At 44.9% G+C, this 27,365-nt stretch overlaps 1 protein-coding gene across 2 annotated transcripts in view; it reads right to left on the bottom strand.

Annotated features, from left to right (window-relative positions):
• TOPAZ1 (testis and ovary specific TOPAZ 1) overlaps nt 1–27,365 on the bottom strand; it is a 314,453-nt gene that overhangs the window by 44,463 nt on the left and 242,625 nt on the right. For both annotated transcript variants that reach the window (XM_073568908.1, XM_073568899.1), the window contains exons 14-17: nt 25,812–25,986; nt 25,138–25,238; nt 21,121–21,286; nt 7,691–7,855 (exon numbers count right to left, since the gene is read on the bottom strand). In XM_073568908.1, coding sequence (XP_073425009.1) covers nt 7,691–7,855; nt 21,121–21,286; nt 25,138–25,238; nt 25,812–25,986 — 607 coding nt within the window. The remainder of the gene's footprint in view (nt 1–7,690; nt 7,856–21,120; nt 21,287–25,137; nt 25,239–25,811; nt 25,987–27,365) is intronic.

The following is a 27,365-nucleotide window of genomic DNA, read 5'->3' on the forward strand; positions in this document are numbered from 1 at the left end:
AGGGCCTTGATGGGAGACAAATAGGGCATTATCTTTCTTCCAGGGATCGGTGACTGCCAGATATTCTATGAGGCATCTCCTAACATCCAGGGTGTGTAGTTTCTCTTCCTTCTCGTTAGCTGGGTTAGGGAGGAAGGATGGGAGGTCTATCTCCTGTGTCCTATGAAAACTAGAAACTACCTTAGGTAAGTACGCTGGATCAGGTCTAAGTATTACCCTATCCTCTTTGAACTGTAAATAAGGAGGACGCCTAGATAATGCCTGGATATCGCTTACTCTGCGAGCTGATGTTAGAGCTACCAGGAAGGCTATTTTGAGGGACAGGTTTTTTATGGAAGCCGATGAGATAGGTTCGAATGAGGTTTCCGTCATAGCAGTGAGGACTAGGATCAAGTCCCACGGCATGAATCTATCCTTAACTATTGGTCTGGTTCTACCTGCCGCCTTAATGAACCTGCTGACCCAGTAATTACCAGCGATGTTGCAGCTAAAAAGGGCCCCCAAGGCTGATACTTGTACTTTAAGGGTACTGGTAGAAAGCCGTATGTCCAGACCTTTCTGTAGAAACTCTAATATCTGAATTATAGGTGCTGAATCCCCAGCGACTACTCCTGAGTTTTGAAGGAATTTTTTCCAAATTCTAACAAATTTTCGTGGTAATGATTTTTCTACTTTTAAGTAGGGTGTTAATTAGGTCTGGGGAGAAGCTTTTCTCTTCTAGCAGTGACCGTTCAAACTCCACGCCGTCAGATGTAGGTCAGCCACCAGAGGATGGAACACTGGGCCCAGGGATAGGAGATCCGAGATGTCCGGAAGAACCCAAGGATCGGATACCGACATGGTCCTGAGGCATGAAAACCATGCCCTCCTGGGCCAAAATGGAGCGATAACTATAACCCTTGCTCTGTCTTTTCTGATTTTCCTCATCACCAGGGGTAGTAGAGACAGAGGAGGGAAGGCGTAGGCTAGCCTGAAGTCCCACTTTATCAGAAAGGCATCTACCGCCAGAGGATTCTCTCTGGGATTTAGGGAGCAGAATTGTCTCAATTTTTTGTTCTCCTTGGTGGCGAAGAGATCTACCTCTGGATGTCCCCACTTTTGTACAATCAGGTTGAATATGGAGGTGTTTAAGGAACATTCTCCTTGCTTTAGCTGATTGCGGCTTAAAAAGTCTGCCGTGATGTTGTCCTTCCCCTTTATATGTAGAGCTGTTAAAGATAGAAAATGCTGCTCTGCTAGTTGGAACAACCGTTCTGCTACAATCATCAGGGGTCTGGAACGGGTCCCGCCTTGGTGATTGATATACGCCACGGTGACCTGATTGTCGGAGAACACTCGCACGTGATGGCCCTGTAGATACACAAGGAGCTTTTTAGCCGCCTGTTCTACTGCTGTCAATTCTTTTAGGTTAGACGACATTCCTAACTGATGATGTTCCCATTGGCCCTGGACTAGCATTTCACCCATATGAGCCCCCCAACCGGAAGGGCTAGCATCCGTGGTGACTATGTGGGTTATGTTATACTCCCAGGGTACCCCTTTAGATAAATTATCCTTGTCTAGCCACCACTCTAGGGACTCCCTTGTGTTACGGGACAAGGTTAGCTGGCCCTCCAAGTAACCCCCAAGGATTTTTTGATGTAATAAAACCTCGCTCTGTAGTTTCCTTGCATGAAATTGGGCCCACTGGACTGCCGGGATACAGGCCGAGAGAGAGCCTAGAAGGGACATGGCTTTCCTGAGGGACATGGTGGGGTTATTGGAGGCGTTCAGGACCTGGTAGTGGAGGCGAACAAGCTTCTCCGGAGGCAGACGGCATTCCTGTTTCTCAGAATCTAGGATTAGGCCCAAGAATTGTTGGACTCTCATCGGTTGCAACCGAGATTTTTTGATGTTCAGCAACCATCCTAACCGCTCTAGGGCAGACATTGCCCTTTGTAGCTGTTCCAAACAATGGTTCGCCGTTTTGCCTACAATAAGAAAATCGTCCAGGTAGGGGACCACCAGAATGTCAGTTTCACGTAGATGGGCCATGACCTCCGCTATCACTTTAGTAAATACTCGGGGGGCGACTCCCACACCAAAGGGAAGGGCCGCATATTGGAAATGTCGAACTGACCCATCTAACTGAACCGCCACTCTGAGAAAACGCTGATGAGCTGCATGGATGGGTATATGGTAGTAGGCGTCTTTTAAATCTAACACCATCATAAAGCAGTTTTGGAACAGCAATTTTATTGCGGACTTAAATGTTTCCATTTTAAACGGACGTATGACCAGAAACTTGTTGAGGGCCTTAAGGTTTATTATAGTCCTAAAGGAGCTGTCTGGCTTGCGGACCAGGAACAGAGGGGAGTAGAAACCCTTCCCCCATTCTCCCTCTGGAACCTCTGTTAGGACTTTCTTGCCACACAGGTCATGAACCTCAGCCTCCAGGGCAGCTTGTTCTGAAGTAGAAGACCTGAGTGGGGTGATTTTAAATCGATCATGTGGAACCTTAGAGAATTCTAGTCGCAGTCCCACAGCTATCACCCCCAGTATCCAGATGCTATTAGAGATCAGCGACCAGGTTGGGTAGAAGGCAGCTAGTCTCCCTCCTACCGGGGCAACTAGTCACTGGGGCGGCTTTTTCGTGTCACGAGCTGGACCTTCCTGGCGCCCCCCTCCTCCAAACATGAATCCTGTACCTTTCCTTCTTTTCTCATCCCATCTGCCCTGATCTCTGGATGGCCTTCTACAGAAATATCCTTTCCTGGTAAAGGGACGTCTATAAGAAGGATTCGGCAGACTGGGAAATTTCTTTTTGTCATCCCCAGCTTTTTCTAATAATTCGTCCAGGACAGGGCCGAATAGATACTCCCCCTCGCAAGGAATGGAACAGAGACAGGACCGGGCCTGAATATCTCCCGGCCAGCACTTTAACCAGAGCGCTCTTCACGCTGCATTAGATAGACTCGCGGCTCTAGCCGCCATCCTTGCAGAGTCTGCTGAAGCATTGGCTAAAAACGCAGCGGCATTCTGGATGATCGGCAGATTTTTTCGAATGGATGCTTTGAGGCTCCGTCTTTTAGCTCGGAATCCAGTTGATCTAGCCAGACCATCATGGATCTGGCTGTACTGGTGGCAGCTATCGCTGGTCTTAGTGCGCCTGCTGACATCTCCCATGTTCCTTTTAGAAAAGAATCTGCTTTCTTATCTAGCGGATCTTTCAAGGAGGCCATATCGTCAAAGGGTGTGGAAGATTTTTTGGACGCTTTGGCTACTGCTGCGTCTAGTTTCGGGGCCTTATCCCATGTGCTTACTACTGGGTCATCAAAGGGGTATCTCCGCTTGAAAGCTGGTGGCATGGTGCCCCTTTTTTCAGGTCTCTTCCATTCTCTGTCTATTAGGCTCTGGACTTTATCATTTAATGGAAAAGCCCTGCGTTTTCTGGGGTCTAGACCCACGAACATTATGTCCTGTGCTGAGAGTTCCCGTTTTGTGTCCGCCAGCCCCATGGTGGACCTTATTGCTTTTACTAGTCTGTCCATTTGATCTAAGGGGAAGCAGAACCGGCTAGAGTCTTCATCCGAGGAAGACGACGAGGAGGCCGAGGAGTCCGAGGAATTATCGCCTTTCCTAGGGGTGACTGAGGCCTCCGAGCCTGAAACACTAGCCTCTCTTCTTCTAGAAGGTTCCCCTTGAGATAAGACTTTCATCTCCGACCTGATTATCTCCCTCAGGGTTGAAGTGAAGTCAGGTGTCTCTTCCGCTACCTGCGTAAACAGGGGAGAGTATAAGGGTCTGACAATCTACCCTGGACTCCCTGTCTCTATCAACCCCTACCGTCTGTCGTATGCATGGCTGACATAACTTTTTAGGGTGGCCATCTGGTAGGGGGCAACTACAGAGGACACATTCCCTGTGCTTCTGTTTTCCCGTAGCTTTCTTCCCCTGCGAAAAAACACAAGAGAACACTGCATCATGGTACATTCACGGAGATCTCTTACCCATGCAGTTGAAGCAGGTACCGGATCACGGAGGGAGGCAGGGGGATCCTTTAGTCTGGAGGAACTTCCGCGGCTTTGGTCGCTTGTTCGTCTCTGTTTCTGCGCCTCGTCCTGCTGGTCTATAGGGGCTTCTGTCGTATCCATCGCTGGGCCCTTCGGAAGCACCCCAGCAGCGTCCCCTCTGCCTTATATGGCCTCTTGGTGTCCGGGTCAGCAGGGATCTGGCCATGGCACCACCCACCCGGGATTCTCCCGGGACCTCCCCCCCATGCCCCCCCCACCTTACCCAGGCCGCCGCCCGCGACCCCCGGACAGGCGTGCACCCGCGGCGCGCATCGGAAGCCGGCCGGCACCCGACTTCCGGCGTTCCCGGCTCCGCCCCTTCCACCGCGTCACTTCCGCCGCTCACCAGAGCTTTGCGGGAGCGCGCGCGAAGGAGCCGGCACGGCGCCCCCCGCCCGGAATGCCTCCCAGCCCCGCGCGCGCCGCCATGACCGCCAACCAGGCGCCAACGTCGACCGGGAGGACCGGACCTGGGGGAGCGCACCAGGAGGGCCCGGGGCATACGTACCCGGTGCTGGCATTCTGGAGGCGGTGTCCGACGGACGCTCTGCTCCACCTGCTCCGTCCACTGCCGTGGTGACCTACCCGGCCCCACCGTGGCGCTTCCAGGGACCCCGCACTGACCGAGGTAGGAGACCCCCCCGCTACCTGGGTCGGTCAGCCGGCCTGGGAATCCATGACGACTCCATGACGGATGATCTGTAGGGAGTCCTGTCCTCTAGGAACAGGAAACCAACTGATGCGTGGGAGAGGTGCCACCCTTTTGTATCTGTAGGTTTCCTGTTCCTAAAGGGCGGATCCCCTCTCTCAGGTGGTGCTGTCATGGACGACCGAATAATCAGTCTTAAGATATTTCTTGGCCCAGTCTTGACGTTTTATCTTATGTTTCTTGTTGAAAGGTGGTCGTTTTTCAGCCTTCCTTAGCTTGGCCATGTCGCTGAGTATGGCACACCTTGAGCTTTTTGATACTCCAGTAACGTTGCAGCTCTGTAACGCTTCTTGTGACCCTGTTGGATATTTGCCATGAAACGCTTGATTGTGTGGTGATCACACTTCAAAAGTTTGGCAATTTCTAGACTGTTGCATCCCTCTGCAAGACATCTCACAATTTTTGACTTTTCAGAGTCCGTCAAATCTTTCTTCGGACCCATTTTGCCAAAGGAAAGGAAGTTGCCTAATAATTAAGCACACCTTATATAGGGTGTTGATGTCATTAGACCACACCCCTACTCATTACAGAGATGCAAGTCACCTGATTTACATCAACTGGCAGTTGGCTTTCAAGCCTATACAGCTTGGAGTAGGACAACATGTATAAAAAGGATGATGTGATCAAAATACTAATTTGCCTAATAATTCTGCACCCAGTGTACATAGGGTATACCGGACCTGTGTGGATGAAAAAGGCCGGACTATGGGCGGACTGTAATTGTCCGAGGTGTACGACGGAAGAAGCTGAAAGCCTTCACATGCTGTGGTACTGTTCCAGATTGCAGGCACATTTTCTCGAGATCCATGTGGAGGGGGTGGTGATGGATGGATGGGGCAGTTTGCTTAGGGGGATCTGTTTTTGGTTTTACTGTATTCTCTTTTAAAAAAAGGAAAGTAATACTGTCTATATACTTTTGCATGGATATGTATGTAATGTAATTTTCTTTGCTTTCTTCAGTTTCCTCAATAAAAATTATTTGATTTAAAAAAAAACACAAAAAAACCCCGAACACCTGTGAAGAGAATTTAAAATTACTGTTGGGAGAAGGCACCGATCAAATATGAGAGACCTGGAGCAGTTTGCAAAAGAAGAGTGGTCCAAACTACCAGTTGTAAGGTGTAAGAAGCCGCCTGTTGACGATTATAGCAATTGATTTATTGCAGTTTATTCTAATGAGTATACAACAAAATATTAAGTTGAGGGTGCCAACAAGTTCATCTGGCCCATTTTTGGGGTTTTGTGTGAAATTATGTTCAATTTTCCTTTTTTCTTGTGTTTTTATTTTGTGTTCCAATACACACAAAGGAAATAAACATGTGTATAACACAACATGTGTAATTGCAATAATTTTCTGTGAGAAATAACGTACATACTCGTGTATAAGCAGAGTTTTTCAGCACATTTGTGTGTGCTGAGAATGCCCCCTTCGGCTTATACACGAGTCAATTGGCCCAGAAAGCCGGCGGGGGAGGGGGAACGGCGGGTCACAGAGGCAGGAGCCGGCGGTTGTGGCTAAAGCCTGTGCCGCTGCTAAAGAGAAATAAATATTCATTTCTCTTATAGCGTCACAGTGACACCTGCAGCCGTCGGCTTCCAGAAGATATCCTACTCACCCTCCAGTGTGCCCTTGCAGCACCTCGTTCCAGATTCCAGCAGCTCTTCCTGTGCTAAGAGATCACGTGGCACTGCTCATTAAGGTAATGAATATACGCGCGTCTCCACTCCCATAGGCGTGGATGGAATTTTCATTACCTTAACGAGCGGTGCTATGTGATCGCTCAGCACAGGAAGAGCTGCTGGAAGCTGAAACGAGGTGCTGTGTGGGCACGCTGGCGGGTGAGTAGGATGTTTGTTTTTATTTTTTTTGTAATAGGAAGTATGCATACAAGGAAGGGGGGGGGGGGGAGCCACGCATACCAGGACAGCGACGGGGGGAGCCACGCATACCAGGACAGCTACGGGGGGAGCCACGCATACCAGGACAGGGATGAGGGGACAATTTATACTCGGCTTATACTCGAGTCAATAAGCTTACCCAGGTTTCCGTGGCAAAATTAGGTGCCTCGGCTTATATTCGGGTCGGCTTATACTCGAGTATATACGGTACTTCATTCTCTGGAACAATTTCAACGGTACCAACACTTTCTGCCATAACTGTAATTAAATTAAATGTGCATTAGACTAGCTGAAATAAATCTAAAATCCATAAACCATTATATAGACTCATAGTACTCCATTCCAAGATGCAGTAGAAGGCAACGTATATCTTCAGACTACGTTGTTTAATGACTGATGCACATGCAGGACAAGTTATAAAATATGTTCTACATAGAAGACAATGGAAAAATCTCAGAACTAATAGCTTGGCCTGTGCCCTGATCCTTCATTAAAAACCTAGGAACTGACATTCATTAAACCTTTGTAAAGTATTTTAAGTGAAAAATGCAAAACACAAGCTCACCCAGGCGCTCTACGCATTCAGAAGCACTGAATCCAATGGATCACTTGTAAGATAAACGAAGTAGGAAAAATCCAGTTTCATAAAAGTTTATTCAAAAAAATTTGGGGCCTAAAAAGACTGATCCAAGATATTACAGAAACAGCAACACGTTTCGAACACGAACGCTGCTTTCTTAGTCAGCGCTCACTAAGACAAAGAACGCAGTGTTAACATTCGAAACGTGTTGCTGTTTCTGTAATATCTTGGCTCAATCCTTTCAGCCAAAAAGAATTAGTCTTCATTTTGTTTTTAATTGATGTGAATCTGAGCAAAACACTATGAAAATATGAGGCACCACATATGCCCATGGCAGACAAAGATTTGAAATATGGACATAAGCATGAGCTGGAGAAAAGTATAAATTAGAAAAGACACATTACCGTTTTGCTGAACAAATATGTGCAGTTACACCAAGTATGTAATTACCTTGAAACTTCTGGAATCCAGGCAGATTTTGGAGGACATCAAAGCCCATGTTGAACATATGTTTAGATATCGCTTCTTGTACCAACAAACACAGCAAGTTGTGGCGGTGCAAAACATCCATCATGTCACAAGGCCACATGGACGTGTTTATTACCCAATTGCACTCTAAAACAAAAATACGATGGTTACAGAAGCCACCAGGGTTGGGCGGCCAGCAACAGTCATCATCCATCAATAAATGTATGGTCTCTCAGGTGCATCACAAAGTCTAGGGTACCGATGGAGATGGCAAAATATTGTACTCTTCTGTCAGTCTTACAGGCAATGAAGATGTTACGTGCATGTGCGACCAATGCTTAATTCAAACAGGGTACATACGACGCCCAAACTTGGAATTGGCTGGGATTCCAGCAATCCTGCAGGCATGTGATAAATGTCGTTCGGAAGTGTCATCCGTTTAACACACCTCACAAAGCAAGATATATCAGCACAATATTTGTCTCTTTGCAATGCACTGATGCAAGGTGCTGGAACATAATAAATAATGTGTGACTTATCCATTTTATATTGATATGTGGTACTGCAGACACATGAATATATAGCCATCAATATTCTAATTTTGTGAGAAGAACCTGTTTTGTATATCTTCAAAAGGTTACTTCATTTCAGTTCTTCAATACATACAGTGAAACTCGTATGTTATATAGAGTCATTACAAACAGAGTGATCTATTTCAAGTGTTTATTTCTGTTTATTTTGATATTTATGGCTTACAGCCAATGAAAACCCAAAAGTCATTATCAGTAAAATGTATGTTCAGTAAATGCACTCAATACTTGGTTGGGGGCTCCTTTTGCATCAATTACTGCATAAATGTGGCGTGGCATGGAGGCGATCAGCATGTGGAACTTCTGAGGTGTTATGGAAGCCCAGGTTGCTTTGATAGCAGCCTTCAGCTCCTCTGCATTGTTGGGTCTGGTGTATCTCATCTTCCTCTTGAGAATACCCCATAGAATCTCTAAGGGGTTAAGGTCAAGCGAGTATGCTGGCCAATCAAGCACAGGGATACTGATGTTTTTAAACCAGGTAATGGAACTTTTGGCAGTGTGGACAGGTGCCAAGTCCTGCTGGAGAATGAAATTTCCATCTACAAAATGCTTGTCAGCAGAGGGAAGCATGAAGTGCTCTAAAATTTCCTGGTAAGACGGCTGTGCTGACTTTGGTCTTGATAAAACACAGTGGACCTACACCAGCAGATAACATGGCTCCCAAACCATCACTGATTGTGGAAACTTCACACTAGACCTCAAGCAGCTTGGATTGTCCATCTGTCCACTTTTCCTCCAGACTCTGGGACCTTGATTTCCAACACTTTGGATCACTGAGCATCAGTCCAGTTCTTTTTCTCCTTGGCCCAGGTAAGACATTTCTGGCGTTGTCTATTGGTCATGAGTGGCTTGACCCAAGAAATATGACACTTGTAGCCCATGTCCTGGATACATTGTGTGTTGTGGTTCTTGAAGCAATGACTCAAGCAGCAGTCCACTCCTTGTGAATCTTCATCAAATTTTTGAATGGCCTTTTCTTAATCCTTTCAAGTCTGTGGTTATCCCAGTTCCTTGTGCACCTTTTTCTACAACACATTTTCTTTCCACTCGTCTTTCCATTAATATGCTTGGATACAGCACTCTGAACAGCAGTTTCTTTAGCAATGACCTTTTGTGGCTTACCCTCCTTGTGGAGTGTGTCAATGACTGCCTTCTAAACATCTGTCAAGTCGTCAGTCTTCCCCATGATTGTGGAGCTACTGAAACCGACTAAGGGACCTTTTTAAATGCGTACAAAGTCTTTGCAGGTGTTTAATTATTTTAATTTACTGAGATAATGACTTTTGGGTTTTCATTGGCTGTAAGCCATAATCATCAACATTAACAGAAATAAACACTTGAAATAGATCACACTATTTGTAATGACGATATAATATGAGTTTCACTTTTTGTATTGAAGAACTGAAATAAATTAACTAAACAAGAAAATAATCCAGAACTCATGCAGTTTTCACACTCATCTGATACTTCCTGTTCTCGAGAGATCATTTTTCAGCAGAATTATTATGATAGACTACACTTTCAGTGTTTCCCAAACTCCAGTCCTCATGGCCCGAAACAGATCACATTTCCAGGATTTCCGTAGTTTTGCACATGTGATGCAATTTCTGATGCCATAATAATTCTAATAATTTCTTTCAATTGTGCAATAGTAAGGGAACGAACATGATCTGTTGTGGGCCGTGAGGACTGGAGTTTGGGAAACACTGTGTTAGGAGAACTTGAAGCAAAAGGTCTCTGTCAGTCTTTGCCTCTTCCCTCATCCATAGAATTTTACGGAAAACTGTCATTTCATGACTCATGTTAAAATCTGCCTTTCCTGAATACAGATTTACCAGTGAATTGAGAGTGAAAGATCAGTCCAGGTGGCAGAAGTAGAAGATTTATCTGATAAGTTTCTTGTACTACTGATTAATGCAAAAAACACAAAACAGTCACTTAATTATTTAAAAAATAAAAAAAAAAAAGGTACAAAAACGGTAATTAGACCTACTGGTAATTGTTTTTCCAGGAATCCATCCTGACAACACAATGGAGGACCGGAAATCACGAGCGCTTAAAAGGATCCTCCCCTTACCACCCTTCAGTGATTTCACAAAGTAAGGCCTGTTTCACACTTGCTTTTTTTTGCAGCGCGTTTTTCCCGCAAAAAAACGCATTGAAAAACGCATACAAAAGCATACAACTGCTGCGTTTTTTTCAAGCATTTTTATGAGCATGCATGAAAAAAACGCAGCGTTTTTAAGCGTTTGTATGCGTTTTTAGTGCGTTTTTACCGCGTTTGCGTTTTTTTCCAACATTAGGTGGCCACTCACACTAACCCAAACCATGACTTTACTAACCCTAACCCTGACCCTAACCCTGACCCTAACCCTTAACCAAACCATACTTAACCCTAATCCTGACCCTAACCCTGACCCTAACCCTTAACCAAACCATACCATACTTGACCCTGACCCTAACCCTGACCTAACCCTGACCCTAACCCTGACCCTAGCCCTAACCCTTAACCAAACCATACTTAACCCTAACCCTGACCCTAACCCTGACCCTTAACCAAACCATACTTAACCCTAACCCTGACCCTAACCCTGACCCTAACCCTGACCCTAACCCTTAACCAAAGCATACTTAACCCTAACCCTGACCCTAACCCTTAACCAAACCATACTTAACCCTAACCCTGACCCTAACCCTGACCCTAACCCTTAACCAAACCATACTTAACCTTAACCCTAACCCTGACCCTAACCCTTAACCAAACCAAACCATACTTAACCCTAACCCTGACCCTAACCCTTAACCAAACCATACTTAACCCTAACCCTGACCCTAACCCTGACCCTTAACCAAACCATACTTAACCCTAACCCTGACCCTAACCCTTAACCAAACCATACTTAACCCTAACCCTGACCCTAACCCTTAACCAAACCATACTTAACCCTAACCCTGACCCTAACCCTTAACCAAACCATACTTAACCCTAACCCTGACCCTAACCCTAACCCTTAACCAAACCATACCTAACCCTAACCCTGACCCTGACCCTAACCCTAAACCCCCTTAACTAACCCTAACTTTACCCAAACCCCTAAATTCCATTGTCTAAACTAATGGTAAAAAAAAAACGCATGTGCAAAAAACCGCATACATAAGCATGCCAATGCGCACATATGCTCACCATAGACTTATAATGGGTGTCTTGCTGTAAAAAAACGCATTGCGCGCGCATGCGTTTTTTTGAGGCAAATCGGACGCACAAAAAATGCAACAAGTTGCATTTTGTGCGCCCGAGCGCATACCGCAAAAAAACGCATGCGCGGTAAAACGCGTACAAACGCATGTGTATGCGCACATAAGCGCATCCCATGCAAAGTATAGGAAAAAAAACGCATGCGCTATTTACCGCTAATTTACCGCGAAAAAAACGCAAATGTGAAACCAGCCTTACACATCTGGATGGATGCAAACATAGATTTTATTTAAACCAACATTATTCATACACGTTACATCACAGTTGTATGGAAAGTGTCATCGGGAGGGAACTAATAGTGCTGTCAGGATGGATTCCTGGAAACAATTACCGGTAGGTCTAATGACCGCTTTCCAGGTCACTACCTGACAGCACACTGGAGTAGTACCAAAGGATACTGGTTCTAGGGTGGGTCTACTGCGTGGAGTACTTTCCTCCCAAACGCTAATTGTGTGGATGTCACATCTAGTTTATAGTCTTGGAGAAAGTACTAAGACTGGCTCAAGATGCTGCTCTGCAGATCTGTTCTGCCGAGGCTCCCCCCCTCTCTGCCCATGATGCGGCCATGGCCCTAGTTGAGTGGGCTCTATGACTCCCCGGGGGATTCTGGCCCCGTGCCCTATAGATTGTGCGAATAGTGGATCTAATCCCACCTTGCTATTGTGGATTTCGACGCCTTTTTCCCCTTTGTTAGGGCCTCTGTATTGGACAAAGAGGTTATTATCCTGTCTCCAAGGCCTGGTTACGTCCAGGTACCTGAGTATAGTTTCCCTGACATCTAGGTTATGGTAAGCTTTTTCCCTGTTATTTTTGGGGAACTGAAAAAAAGAAAGGGAGCACTACCTTTGATTCATGTTTGAGTCTGAGATGACCTTGGGTAGAAAGGCCGGGTCGAGTCTTAGGACTAACCGGTTATTAAATACTTGTAAGTAGGGATCTTAGATTGATAGGGCCTGAAGTTCTCCTAGTCTTTTAGCTGAGGTAACTGCTAATAGAAAAGCTGTTTTGAGTGAGAGGTTACCGATATTTATCTCTGTCCCTAGCTGGTATGGCTGTTTACATAGCGCATTGAGGACCAGGTTAAGGTCCCAAGGAGGGACGGTTTTCCTTATAAAGGGTTTAAGCCTCTGTACCGCCCTCGAGAACCGAGCTATCCACGGGTGTGATGATAGGGTTGTGTCATAGAAAACGCTTAAGGCTGCAATCTGCACTCTCAGAGTGCTGTGTCTTAGGCCCTTTTTGAACCCTGCCTGCAAGAAGTCAAGGATCTTCGGGATATTGGGTTGGTCAGTCTCGAATGTCACCTCTCCACGAAAGCTGCAAAAGTTTTTCCAGATCTTGTTGCATATTGCTGCGGTCATGGGTTTTCTACTTGCTTGCAGGGTAGATATGACTTTGTCTGATAGACCCCTTGCTCTTAGGACCTGCCGCTCAGGATCCAGGCTGATAACTGCAGGTCTAAGACCGGACCCTGGTGGAGAAGGTCTTCTCTTTTTGGCAGGAGAATTGGTTCCTCCCGTGCTATCTTCCTGAGTAGGGGAAACCAACTTCTTCTTGGCCAATAGGGGACCACCAATATGACCTTGGCTCTGTCCTCGTAGACCTTCCTGAGAACTCGTGGAATGAGAGCTAGAGGCGGAAAGGCGTACAACAGGCCTCTGCTCCAGGACTGTGATAGGGCGTCTACCCGTCGGGTTTCCCAGAGGGCTCAGGGAGTAGAAGGTTTTGACACTTGCGTTCCGCTTGTCCGCGAATAGGTCTATTTCCGGTTGTCCCCAACGGTCGCACAGGCTGCTGAACACTTCGTCGTTGAGTTCCCAATCTGTTGCGGTTATTCTTCTTCTGCTGAGGAAGTCCGTGATCTGGTTCCTGGTGCCCTCCAGATACACTGCTGAGATTGAGAGGACCTCTCTTTCCGCCCATCTGAAGATCTGCTCTGCTAAGTCTTGCAGCGCCGGGTGTCTTGGTCCGCCCTGGTGCCGGAGAAAGGCTACTGTCGTGGTATTGTCTGACAGTATTTTGACGTGCTTGTTCTTTACCAGAGACCAGGCGACGAGTAGTACCTTCCAGACCGCATGTAGTTCTCTGAAGTTGGAGGACCTGTTGCTGTCCTCCGGACTCCATCATCCCTGGTAGTACTTTCCTCCGACGTATCCGCCCCAGCCATACAGACTCGCGTCCGTTGTCACTACGACTACGGAGATTGAATCCATGAGACACCAGTTTTTAGCTTTCTCAGAGCGGTCCACCACAGCAGCGGCCTTCTGACCCAGGAGGGTTAACTGCATTTTCTTGTTTAGTGAATTCTGTTTCCTGTCCCAGGATGCTAGGACTGCCCGTTGTAGGTCGCGGGAGTGGAATTGACTCCACCTGACGCAGGAAATGCACGAAGTCATTAGCCCCAGGATCCTCATTGCATCTCTGATTGATACCTGGTTTTTTGAAAACTGACGAATCTTCCTTGGCATGCTGGCTTGCTTTTCCTCTCGTAGATAGGACATTCTTCTTTCAGAGTCTAGCATGACCCCCAAAAATGTTATTCTGGGCTTGGGTATGAGATCTGACTTTGACCAATTTATGATCCAACCCAACCTTTGCAGCGTGGAAATTGAAGACTGACAGTCGACCCTGAGCTGAGCTGCTGAATCTGCTATGATTAAGAAGTCGTCTAAGTAAGGGACCACCGTGATGTTTCAAGCTCTTAGGTAGGCCACTACTTCTACCATTAATTTTGTGAAGACTCTTGGGGCTGATGCTAGGCCGAAGGGGAGGCAGCGAAACTGATAATGGTGTATCCTACCGTCCCTTTCGACAGCAAACCTGAGATACTTTTGGTGGTCTGGGTGGATGGGGATGTGGTAATACGCGCTTTTCAGATCCAGCGTGCACATTTCCACCGCTTTTCCCAGAAGAGGAATCGTGGATCTTATTGATTCCATTTTGAAGCGTTTGTATGCTACCCACTTGTTTAGGGGCTTGAGATTTATTATGGTTCTGGTTTCCCTCGATGGTTTTTTTTATCACGAAGAGGGTCGAGTAGTGTCCTCTCCCCTCCTCTCGGGCGGGTACTGGCACAATCTCCTCTATCTCCAGGAGGTCCTGGATGTCCAACCACATGGGGGAAGCCGGACTGAGTTGAGAGCTGGTCACTAAAAATCTGTTTGGGGGTAGGGATTTGAATTCTATCCTGTATCCCTGAGAAATGACCTGTAGTACCCAGGGGCTGGTGGTAACCTCCTGCCATTCTCTCCTGAACTTGAGTAATCGCCCCCCTACTCTGGTGGCGTCATTTTCTTCGGGAGCTAGACTCTGGGCCGGAGAAGATGGTGTCTCTATTCCTACTTCTCCCCTCGCTCCCTTTGGGGTAGCTCCAACGACCCGACTTCCCCTTCCCTCTGTACACTGTGTTCCAAATTATTATGCAAAAAATATTTCCTCATATTTTCTCTAAATTACCTATATGAATTGCAGTCATTGTTATTTTCCAGTCATCTAATATTCTAGTATAATTGCAATGTTTTTGAACAAACTGCCTATGAAAACAGCATATTTTTAAAAATAAACTCAAAATGCATGTTCCAAATTATTATGCACAGCAGAGTTTTCAACCTTTTTATTTTGAACAAAAAAAATGGTCAATTGTGAAATTATAAGCATTATCAGCTTATTACAAAATGAAAACAAACAGTTTTCAAGTCAAAACTTTATTCTAGGTGATGTTACATTTGCACATAGGACCCCTTGTTCGAAAGAAGCTTCTGAACTCTCTCGTCCATTGAATTTGTCAGTTTTTGGATGGTTTGTGCTTCAATTGTTTTGCATGTGGACAGAATACCCTCCCAGAGCTGTTGCTTAGATGTGAACTGCCTCCCGCCATCATAGACACTCCTTTTGATGATGCTCCAGAGGTTCTCAATGGGGTTGAGGTCAGGGGAAGATGGTGGCCACACCATAAGTTTGTCCTCTTTTATGCCCATAGCAGCCAGAGATGCAGATGTGTTATTTGCAGCATGAGACGGTGCATTATCATGCATGAAAATGATCTTGCTGCGGAAAGCACGGTTCTTCCTCTTGAACCATGGCAGGAAGTGCTGTTTTAGAAACTCCACATAGATTATGGAGTTCATCTTTACCCCTTCAGGGATCCTAAAGGGGCCGACAATATCTCTCCCCATGATTCCAGCCCAAAACATTACTCCACCTCCTCCTTGTTGGCGCCTTAGCTGTGTTTTCATGGGGTGTCCATCAACCAGCCATTTCTCCACTCCATCCATCTGGACCATCGAGCGTTGCACGGCACTCATCGGTGAACTAAACAGTTTGGAAGTCAGTCTTCATGTATCATTTGGCCCACTGGAGCCGTTTCTGCTTGTGTGCAGTGGATAGAGGTGGTCGACAGGATGGCTTACGCACAGCTGCATACCTCCGAAGGACCCTGCATCTTGTTGTTCGGGGGGACGTTGGAGGCACCAGCAGCTTCAAAAACTTGTCTGCTTCTATGACAAGGCATTTTTGCAGCTGCTCTTTTAACCGGAGACAATTGCCTGTTGGAAAGAGTCCTCAATTTTTCCTTATGGGAATCAGCTACATACTTCTTGATTGTGCGATGATCATGATGAAGTGTCTTGGCAATGTTGATTGTAGTCATGCCTTGACCTAAATACTCCACAATTTGTTGCTTCTCAGCAGCTGACACATCCTTTTTCTTTCCCATTTTGGCAAAAAATGTAGGCTTCTTAAGTAGTCTTGCCTTTATTTGGACACACCTGCCAAACTAATTTGCACGGGTATCTGCAATTGCTTTCAGTGATATAAAGAGCCCTGACACACATCATCATCATCATCATCATCATCATCATCATCATCATCATCATCATCATCATCATCATCAATGAGTTTAAATGACAAACAAAAAAATTCTAACCTTATCACTCCTAAACTCTTTTTGCATAATAATTTGGATCACAGTTTAGTCTGTTCTCTGGTTGTAACGGGGTCTACGAAAGGGCTGATTCCTCTTACGTTTCTCTTCAGGTAACCCCTTTTTTTTTCGTCTGACGCCTTCTCTAAGATATCATCGAGCACAGGACCGAAGACTCTACCCCCGAGAAGGGAATTGAGCACAGCTTATTTTTTGACTGCATGTCACCCGACCAACTTTTAAGCCAGATAGCTCTCCTGGCTGTGTTGGACAAGAATTGATTTCTGGCCGTGAATCTAACAGACTCTGCCGAGGAATCAGCCAAAACCCCGTAGCTAACTTTAGTAAAGGGAGGGATTTCAGGATGGTTTCTCTCGGAAATCTATCAGACAGGTACTCCTCCAAATCATCCATCCAAAGATGCATGGAGCGTGCCATTGATGTCGCGGTTATATTTGTTTTTATGACCGCTGCTGAACTCTCCCAGGCCCTCTTTAAGAACCCGTCTACCTTCCGATCTAGGGGCTCCTTTAAGTTTGAGGAATCCTCGAACGGAATCGCCGTCTTTTTTGATACTTTCGCCACTGGGATATCTATCTTAGGGATCTCCTCCCAGACCTTGACCTCCTCTGGGTCAAACGGCAGGCGAAGTCTCAAGTCTCTGGGGACAGTTAATCTTTTCTCTGCTTCCTCCCATTCGTCTAATATCATTGCCTGTATATGGGTGTTTATTGGGAAGACCATCGAAGTCTGGGAGCGCAACCCCCCGAAAATCTCATCCTGTATTGAGAGGGTAGCTGGGGGTTCTTCGATCTGCATAGTCTGCCGCACTGCCCCCAATAGTTCGTCCATATCCCCGGACGAAAAAAGATATTTCCTTCCTCTTTCTCGGTGCTCTCTGATCTCCTCCTCCTCTGCATCTAATTCTGTCATGACTCCCTCTGCCTCTTTCTGGATGCCTGGGGGGGGGTCACCTATGGGGTCTGGGGGGTGGCCAGGCCGGATACCGAAGCCTGCACTTCTTCCCTAATCATTGCTCTCATGTTAGACATGTGTGGCCTGTTCTTCCCCCACTATGCGTTTTGTACATGCACCGCAGAGGGTCTTTTGCCACGTGTCCTTTAGCTTCTTAGAGCAAACGGGACACTTCTTATCTTTCCTCCTGGGCTCCTTTTTCTCTGAGGTGGAGGTTCCCCCCTGGAACATATAAAATACGTGTTCTGTGGGGGGGGGGTGCCTTACTGGGGCCCTGCAGTGACCTCTCTTTTGAGAATACTCACGTGACCCTGGCTCTCCGGTCCCGTCTCAGTCTTTGCCTGGTCCTCCATTCCTGGGTAGAGAGCGTCTTTCTCCGCTCCACTGGAGAAAGACGCCTGCCCCCCTTCTCCGGTGAACCTATACCGGCTGCGGCCTGTGATGCCGGGCGATCGTGACCCGGAAGTCGTGCAGTGACGGCGGGACCGGAAATGACGCGCCCCCGGCCCTCCTAACGCGGCCGGAAGTGACGTGCACCGGTCCTCGGGCACGACGCGGCCCTGATATGCCGTGTCCCACGGATGCGATGATCCACTGTCGGGGTCCGCTTGTGGGGCGAGTGGACTCCATAGAGGCGGCCCGGGCTTCGGGACATCGATGGTGGTGGCATCTGGGGTCGAGAGCCCCCCTTCAGGAGGAAGCGAACCCATCTCCAGGAGCAGCGCTACACTGGACGCGCTGAGGGACCCTCTGCCGGGTGTCAGCTGCAGAATTCTTGAGGTAGGAAGGGAAAAGGCTGGGCCCCCCGATCCTAACCATCTGCGTGGTTCGGTCGGATCTTCTCTCGCAGTTCCTATCCCCAGTGGGACAGGAAAAACACTGAAGGATGGTAAGGGGAAGATCCTTTTAAGCTCTCGTGGTTTCCTGTCCCACTGCGGATAAGAAGGACGTCCTCCAGTGTGCTGTCAGGTGGTGACCTGGAAATACAGATTTGTATCCATTCTTTCAATTTCTTATTCTTGTTTCTAGGTTTTCTTTTTTAGGGAGTTGATGAGGTCATACCAACATAATTAATGCATAAGTTTTTATACTGTAGTCTAGGCCCATGAATATGGCAGAAGAAACCCTAACACCGTATATACTTGTGTATAAGCAGAGTTTTTCAGCACATTTTTTGTGCTGAAAACGCCCCCCCCCCCCCTCGGCTTATACACAAATCATTGTCCAGAAAGACAGCTGGGGAAGGAGGAACGGTGGCAGGAGCCGGCGGCTATGGCTAAATCCTGTGCCACTGCTAAATAGCGCGCAGAGTGACGGCTGCAGCCGCCAGCTTCCAGAATTCCAGAAGACATCATACTTACTCCTCCAGTGTGCCCTCGGATGCATCTCGCTGGTGTCGGCTTCCGGCAGCACTTCCTGTACTGAGCGATCACATGGCCCTGCTCACTAAGGTAATGAATATGCACGCGTCTCCACTCCCATAGGCATTACCTTAAAGAGCGGTGCCACATGATCGTTCGGCAGGAAGAGCTGCTGGGAGATGGCACCAGCGAGATGCATCGAGGGCACGCTGGAGGAGGGCGAGAAGGATGTTTTTTTTTTGTAATAGCAAGCATGCATACCAGGAAGGGAAGAGGGAGCCATGCATACAATGACAGGACCGGGGGAGCCATGCATACGACAGGACTGGGGAAGCAGCCACGCATACCAGGACAGCGACAGGGGAAGCCACATATACTAGGACAGTGACGGGGGTAGCCACACATACCAGGACAGCGACGGGGGGAGCCACCATGCCAGGACAGGAAGGGGGGATCCACGCATAGCAGGACAGGGATGAGGGGACAATACATACTCTGCTTATACTTGAGTCAATAAACTTACCCAGTTTTTCGTGGCAAATTTAGGTGCCTCGGCTTATACTCGGGTTGGCTTATACTGGAGTATATACGGTATATATTGAGGTGATATCTACATTTGCAATTTTTTACATTCTTTCTACAATCTGGTCTTTCTGTTGTAAAACCTGAAGTTAACAGGCAAGACATGTAGATTTTATAACTGCTTTTAGTGCAATCTTATTCTACGGGGTTGACAAAAACCCAAGGCCTGTTAATAACAGTCACAAAAAGGTGTCTAGTTGGTCATTAACAGGTTAAAATAAATTAATTTGTGTAATGCAAGACTTATAACACTTCTTATTTCAATGACTAAGCCATATTATAGATTATTTTTAGCAAGATTTCCTGTGGTTTTTATTATTACCCTGGTGGGACAAGTAGTAATTTTGATAACTAGTTTGTTTATGGCAGGTGAAATGAAACAGCAATTCTATAATTTTTCTTTTTCTTTTCTTAAACGCAGCTAATCATGCAGGATAAACAATGTCATAATTTTATATCACACCACCAGAAAATGTGAAAAAATTGGTGCCTCTTAGTTTCTCCTATGTGATTTTACAGAACAGGTTGTTACCGCACTTTTTGCTACATTTTTCTTTTTTTAAAGAGGCATTATTTCATTTAACAGTAAATACTAAGATTTTCATATTTTTTCTAATACATACACATACATATATACACACACACAGTATATACAGTATGTTCCAAAACCAGAGTTGAACATCTTTGCAATCTAGAATGATGGCCATGGTAGACAGCTGCAGTTAAATCGTAACGGCCGACACAGCCTCCTGCTTGACGGACAATGTCTGTGCTATGTGACTTCAGGCAAAAAAAAAGCAGTCAGTGACGCAGGAGGCATCAGCACTGGGTACGGCATAGAGCTGGAGTGACAGAAGCTTCAGATCTACAGCCTCACTTGCATAACAATTCAAATGTTGATTTCTCAGTAATGGAATAATGGACCAGCCATGTAAAGGTATTTCTGTATAAGGAAGAGCAACATGTGCATATGAATAGTTTGGGAGTGAAAGCCTGCTGACAAAATCCATGTAGTGGTTTTGAAAGTGATCTATTGTACGCGGTCCATAGGCTAGATTAATCAATATTGTTAGAGGATGCATGGATTTAGGAATTTTTGAAACTTTCGCTAAATTATGCAAAATAAATTATCTTACCACTTGTGACTTTTGATCAGTGTATATGTTGGTAGTGAAACATAACTTTTTAGTAAAAAAATCAAATCACATAGCAAAAACAAACCATAGTCAAAAATCTTTTTAAGTCCCAATAGTGGCAAAATTAAAGCGTTACATACTACTCGGACAACGCCTTTTCAGTCTCTATGTTCCCCCCAATTAAAGTAATAACAGCTATACATCCCTCCAATGCTGTTCCAACGGTGTTGGTATTGGGCTTCAAGGGGCTTGCATGACATGGTTATGTTATACGATCCCTGTGGCCAAGCAGCACTGGCTTCACTCTCCTCTGCTTCTGAGATAATTGACATCCACAGGAAGTTAGAGGGCAGCTACAGCTCTCTCACTTCCTCCAGATGTCTGATTTGTACAAAGGAGGGGAGAATTAAACCAGTGCTTATTGGCCACAGAGATCGTGTGACAATGTCATGTGAGCCCCAGGAGAGTCAGTGCAGACACTGGAGAGTATAGCTATTGTTATTTCACTAGGGGAAACAAAGGAATTGAGAAGGGGGTTGTCCAAGTAGTGAATAAACCCTTAAAGGAAATTTAAATGTAGAAAAATGTTACCTTTAAGTGTTTGCACTGCACTACCAAGGTTTCCACACTTGAGGAAAATCTCAACAGCAACATTAACCATATGACAACGTGACGCGCAGCTTTCTTGACCAGAGATTCCTTTCAAGATTGTGTAATTGATCTTTAGCTCATGGAATTTGTAAATGACTTTTCTTCCCTTAAAAAAATTTAAAACATTAAAAAAAAAAATAAAAAAAATTAGGAGTTTTAACAGTTTAATACTAGCAAAACTGTACTAAATCAATGTAAATCTGATACTGTTTTATTAACAGTTCCTGTTTGTCATCTGAGACAAGACAATTAAAAGCACAATATTGTAAATATCTAATTATTTAGGCTGAGACTACTCAAACTTGGACCACGACACAAGCTGCGTGGCCAAAGATTACACCCTATTTACTTGTACTATGCTGCAATATAGCAGAGACACAGATAATTGACTGCATGGCCAAAGTTGCCATGTAGCCCCAGAATTCATCAGTTTTGCCTTTGATTAAATGGGAGACACATATCTCGCTGTCTGTGTTAACAGTTTTTCCTCCCGGTATCAGAACATGTGTTGTTTCAATGTCCTGTCCTATCCTGTTTCCTCTGTATTTTTGAGCAAACTGATTAGTCTAATGTCTTTAGGCAGGGTATACTGAGCAAACGCTTTCTTTTATATCAAGTATCAGTGTTCTATTGGCAGGCCGTATACATATGGTGCTCGCTTCCCTCCCCCAATATATGTGATATTTCCCTTATGTTGGTGCTAATGGGAATTCAACACCAGTCCATTACATTATAGCAGAAGTTCGGTCCCAAGCAAGTAGGTACCATGTGATCAGTTTATTGTCTGTCTCCTCCCCAATTTACTGTTATCTGGTAACATGAAATTAGCAGTATTTTCAATTGACTAGAAAATAAAATGTATTATAGTGAAAAATTACGGTAAATAAGAATTTGCAAAACTATTCACACTTTCTTCATAATTACGGTGTGCAAAAACACAAATTTCATGTTAATATCAAGGGTGTTAGGTAGGACATAAAACAATGGAATTGAATGGAATGTTCAAGTTCAATGGTACAGTGGATGTTGAGTGATGTCTAAGCTTAAAGGGAGTTTGTCAGCCCAAACTGACAGTATAAACTGCATAGGGTATGGCATATGAAATTGCACCTTTAGTGTTCTAATTTCGGTCTCTGTTCTGCAGAAAGTGAAGTATAATAAAAAATGTTACTGTGTTTCTTGTACCCCTGGTTTGGGTAAGAGGCTGAGTGCACCATCCTGCCCACTTGTCTAGCATTTCTACGCCTTCTTTACTGGTGATTGACAACACTGGCTTGCCTGGAAAAAGCACTGACTACAGAGAATTCTCAGCAGAAGGAGCAGGACCTGAAACTGCTCTGAATCATGCTGGTCAGCAGGCAGAAGCTCTGAGCTCCTACATCAGCTCATGTACAGAGAATTTTCTGAGGTCAATTTTTCTATTTTAAAGTCTAATTGCAGAAAAAATTGACAGGTAAACTTTATTTATATGCACTATTGCTTTTACTTTTTTTTAATTACATGAGGGTATATATGTTAATTTTTTTTCTTAGGTTTTGTCTGTTTAATAATAAGCATGAACATGCTCCTATATTTTGCAAGCATACTAACTTTTATTCCAGTTATTTTTTTTTTTATTTAAAGGATACCTGTCATCAGGCTTTTGCCAAGTAAACTACAGGCATTGTCAGGTTGTAGCTGTTCGGCCGTCACAGTACGTTTTTTTTGCATGGTATTGGCCTCAAAACGCTTGGGAATCCTTATGCCAGCAAAGTCAATGAGAAACCTGAAGTGCTGTACCTATGATCAGTAATTTTACTTTCAGGATTTGTGCCGCTTTTAAATCTGCAGATTATCAACTCGCCTCTATATAGATTTACTCACTTGCTATGAGCGCCGAACACTGGGTGGCGCTCACAGCAAGCCATCACTGACAACCATAGAGGTCTCCAGGAGACCTCCGGTTGTCATGCCACCACACCGGTGACCCGTGATCAAATTACGGGCGTCAACGGTGGGCATATTTCCGGAGCGATTGTTGTAAGCGCTTGTTAAATGCCACTGTCAGCATTTGACAGCGGCATTTAACTGGCTAATATCCTGGTATTTATTGCTGTTCAGTAGCGTGCAGTGTCATCCGGAGCCTTCCTGCTGCTTCAGGCGGTCAGGTGTGCCGATACTTAAGAGAAATGAATATTCTGAATATTCATTTCTCTTATTTATCGGCACATGTGACCGCCGGTAGCAGCAGGAAGTCAGTGGCTGACACCAATGAATACTCTCTGTGATGGACAGTCCCAGTGAATATTCTGAATGCTGCGCTCTGCTTGTGAGCAGCGCATGACGTCCCTGACAAGCACTGCTTACAAGCATAAAGCAGTTGCTGGTAACGGAGCAGGATGCTGCGAAGGAGCGGAGGAAGGTAAGTGTAATGGTCTGTTTTTTTTAAATCTTTTCCGATGGGGCCATGCATACCAGGACCGGGATGGGGCCAAATCATAACAGGATAAGGATGGGGCCATGCACATCAGAACCAAGATGGAGCACTGCATACCAGGATACGGATGGGGCCCTGCATACCAGTATAGGGATGAGGGCGATCATTCCGGCCAGGATAACAATGAGGGGGACATTCCTACCAGGATAGGGATGAGGGGGCCATGCATACCAGGATGGGGATGATGAGGCATGCATACCAGGATGGGGATGATGAGGCATGCATACCAGGATGGGGATGATGAGGCATGCATACCAGGATAGGGATGATGAGCATGCATACCAGGATAGGGATGATGAGGCATGCATACCAGGATAGGGATGATGAGGCATGCATACCAGGATAGGGATGATGAGGCATGTATACCAGGATGGGGATGATGAGGCATGCATACCAGGATGGGGATGATGAGGCATGCATACCAGGATGGGGATGATGAGGCATGCATACCAGGATGGGGATGAGGGGACCGTGCATATCAGTATAGGGATGAGGGAGCCATGCATACCAGAATAGGGATGAGGGGCCATGTGTATCAGGATGGGGATGACGGGACCATATTTACCAGGATACGAGATATTAAGTACAGCATTGACCACATTTTTTTCCTTCAGTATTTTTTTTTCCTAATGTCCTCCTCTAAAACCTAGGTGCGTCTTATGGTCCAGTGCGTCTTATGGTCCGAAAAATGTGGTAGTTTGACAATAAATGGTTTCACACAACCACTAACCATGAGTGGAGAAAAGTTATGGTGTTAGCATTCATATTTTCGGAAAAAGGCCCAGAAAGCAAAAATTCTGCTGGGGTATGTAAACTTTTGAGCAAACTGTATTAATATGCATATACATAGCCACACTTGCTCCATTTTTAGCCAGGAGATAGACGTGATATGGGTAATACATGCTGTGTCTACAGTGTGTAGGACCTTCTCTTACTTTACACATAGTATATACAGTATAGACAGAAAGCCCCTTTATATACATCTCTGTCTTTCTATAATGATAACATTTGATAAATAAGATATTCAGGTTCCTACACTGCCACAGAGAAGAGGCGCTGTCTAGCAACCAGCCAGGAATCTAGGGGTGTATCTCAGAACACAGAACGCTGTGCTGCCAATCCCAACATGACGGCTCCCATAAACTGCGATTCTCTCATGACATAATTCATATAATTTTAGTCATTCTTTCAAAGGTTATTCATTTCATGTTTATTTATATCTACAGTCACGTTACCCTAATATGTGTGGAAGCGATAGGTCCTCTTTAAACATATTTAGTAATTGGCATTCAGGGTACCAATAATAGTGGAAGGAAAATGGGGCAAAATTAAAGCACAACACAAAAAACAGATGCACTGGCAATGTGGTAAGAAAAATTAAAATCATTTACAATAATTATTCAAATAAAATATGTAAATTACGTACATTAATTAGAAATAAAATAAGACAGCATTAATACGCTCCAGCTTTCTACAAATACCTTTATCCACTGTTCTTTCCCATGATAAAAGAACATGACAGAAATTCCGATCCTTCCCAGAGTATTTTTTTGGATATCATTAAATTGTGGACATTTAAAAACTGCAAAAAGAAAAAATGTAGTGAATACAAAATCTTAAAGAACTGTAAGCACATTCTGCATGTTGCTTATTATAAGTACCAGTCAAAGCGTTGTTTAGAACATACTATTATGGAGAATGTGCATTTTATTTCTATTCTCTTAACAGAATAAACTAGCCGTACCATATTATCCATCCTGATATGTTTATCTGTATAAGCTTTATATGTCTTGGTCTTAGAAGCAATGGAACAGGGATGTTGGCTTTGTTGAAAACTGCTGAAGTCACTGGGAAATAGTTTATGCTAGTCCTTGGGGGTAGTTAGCAGAATTCTTGATTTAAAGCCATTGTGCAGAAAACTTAAATATCTTTGGTAATGTAGTGAAACTAACCCATTTGTGTGAGTACAATGAAAACCTGTCTGTGTACAGGACATAAAATAGCTTTGCACACAGACTGATGGCTACTGGGAATACTCTAGTCTCCGATGCATCGCTCCTGACTTGACCACTGCCGGCTTACTGAGACACACCTTGTGTCTCCCTACAAATTAGTGATGTGGAAACCCTGTTGTGGGAAAGCCAAGCATACTTACTAAAATCTGCAAATTCACAAAACGGAATTTCTGGCCTTTCTTTTATTTCATCCTTCTTAAGTGCTTCTGCTATGCATCTTGAAAAGTTATTAAGGACAGTTAGGTCTTCACATCCTGTACAGACAGTAAGATACAAAGTTCCTAGTTTCATCCAATCATTGTTGTCTTTACAGTGCTGTAAAGATAAAATGCAAGTGACCATACAATTTCAACAACCATAGCTATATAATCTCTATATCTCTCGCTTTCTATGATGGGTCATAAAGAATGATTGAATCGCTTCAACCACAGGCATAGCACTTGCATATTTACAAGGTTTTTCTTTTCTTTTACTCCCCAGGTTTGCCCAGTTTAAAAATAACAAAAATGAGCTTTACTCATCCACCGCTGCCTCTGTCATTGCCACCAGTCTTTGTTGACAGTCTATTTCAGTGACATCACAACTACAGCATGAGACCTGTGCAGTCAAATCACTGGTTCAACAGTCTCATGTCGACTACGTCGGTGTAACCAGAGGCAGCAGCGGTGGGTGAGTGAAGCTCACTGTGTTATCTCTACACAAGGCAAGCCTCCTTAGCGAAAAATGGTGAAAGATGGAAAACTCTTTAGAATGGGTTTTCTGGTTTCAGGTGCAGTTTGTTTTAAAAACATCTTCCAGCCCTGAATCTCCACCACTGCTCATAATGTCTGTAGCCAATCACCGAGTTCACAGATTGGCTGATGATGTCAGTGCAACAGTCTATAACAGACATGGGAAGCATAGGCACAGCACTGGACGCAAGGAGGTTGAATAAAGCTGAATTTTTATAAAAAAAAAACAAAACACCTGTAGATAGGAGTTTTCTGAAACCGGGAAATCCTTCTAAGGCCAAGTTAACAAGTTCAGTATTTTACATCAGTATTTGTAAGCCAAAACCAGGAAGGTGAAAAATGCAGAAGTGGTGACGTGTTTCTATTATACTTTTCCTTGAATTGTTTTACTCCTGATTTTGGTTTATAAATACGGCTACAAAACACTGAATGGATGAATGTGGCCTAAAAGTGTGCTTTCAATGTTACTTACCAACAGATATGCTGTAGGTTTGCTGCACGTTTAACCTTTTGAATTGCAAAAGGTGAAATCTGAAGTATATATTAACAGATTTCATATCCACATTGGGGGTCAATATCCACTGCAAGGTCTCATCACTATGTGTGAATTGTATTCTATGAAATCAAACAAAAACTACTACTACTTTACAGGTACAGTATGTGTCCACGTGGCGTAATCCCTGCGCTTTGGACGCAGCGGATACCCCACTCCTCCCCTTGTTGTACGTACGGCGATTCCACCTGTGCTCACTGAACACAGGCGGAATCACCACATCGTATTCATAGGCTGGGTTATTTATTTTGCAGAGGCGGAGCGTCTCCGCAAGATAAATAGACATGCTGCGGTCTAGAAAGATGCGCCGCATGTCCGGTTACGCAGGGAAGCCGCAGGCGTCTGTGAACACATAGTGGAGATGGGATTTCACAAAATCCCCTCCACTATGCTGTAACATCTGGATGCTG

The sequence above is a fragment of the Dendrobates tinctorius genome, unplaced genomic scaffold (assembly GCF_039654945.1).
Source record: "Dendrobates tinctorius isolate UK_male_01 unplaced genomic scaffold, ASM3965494v1 ptg000005l, whole genome shotgun sequence".
NCBI classification, from domain to species: Eukaryota; Metazoa; Chordata; class Amphibia; order Anura; family Dendrobatidae; genus Dendrobates; species Dendrobates tinctorius.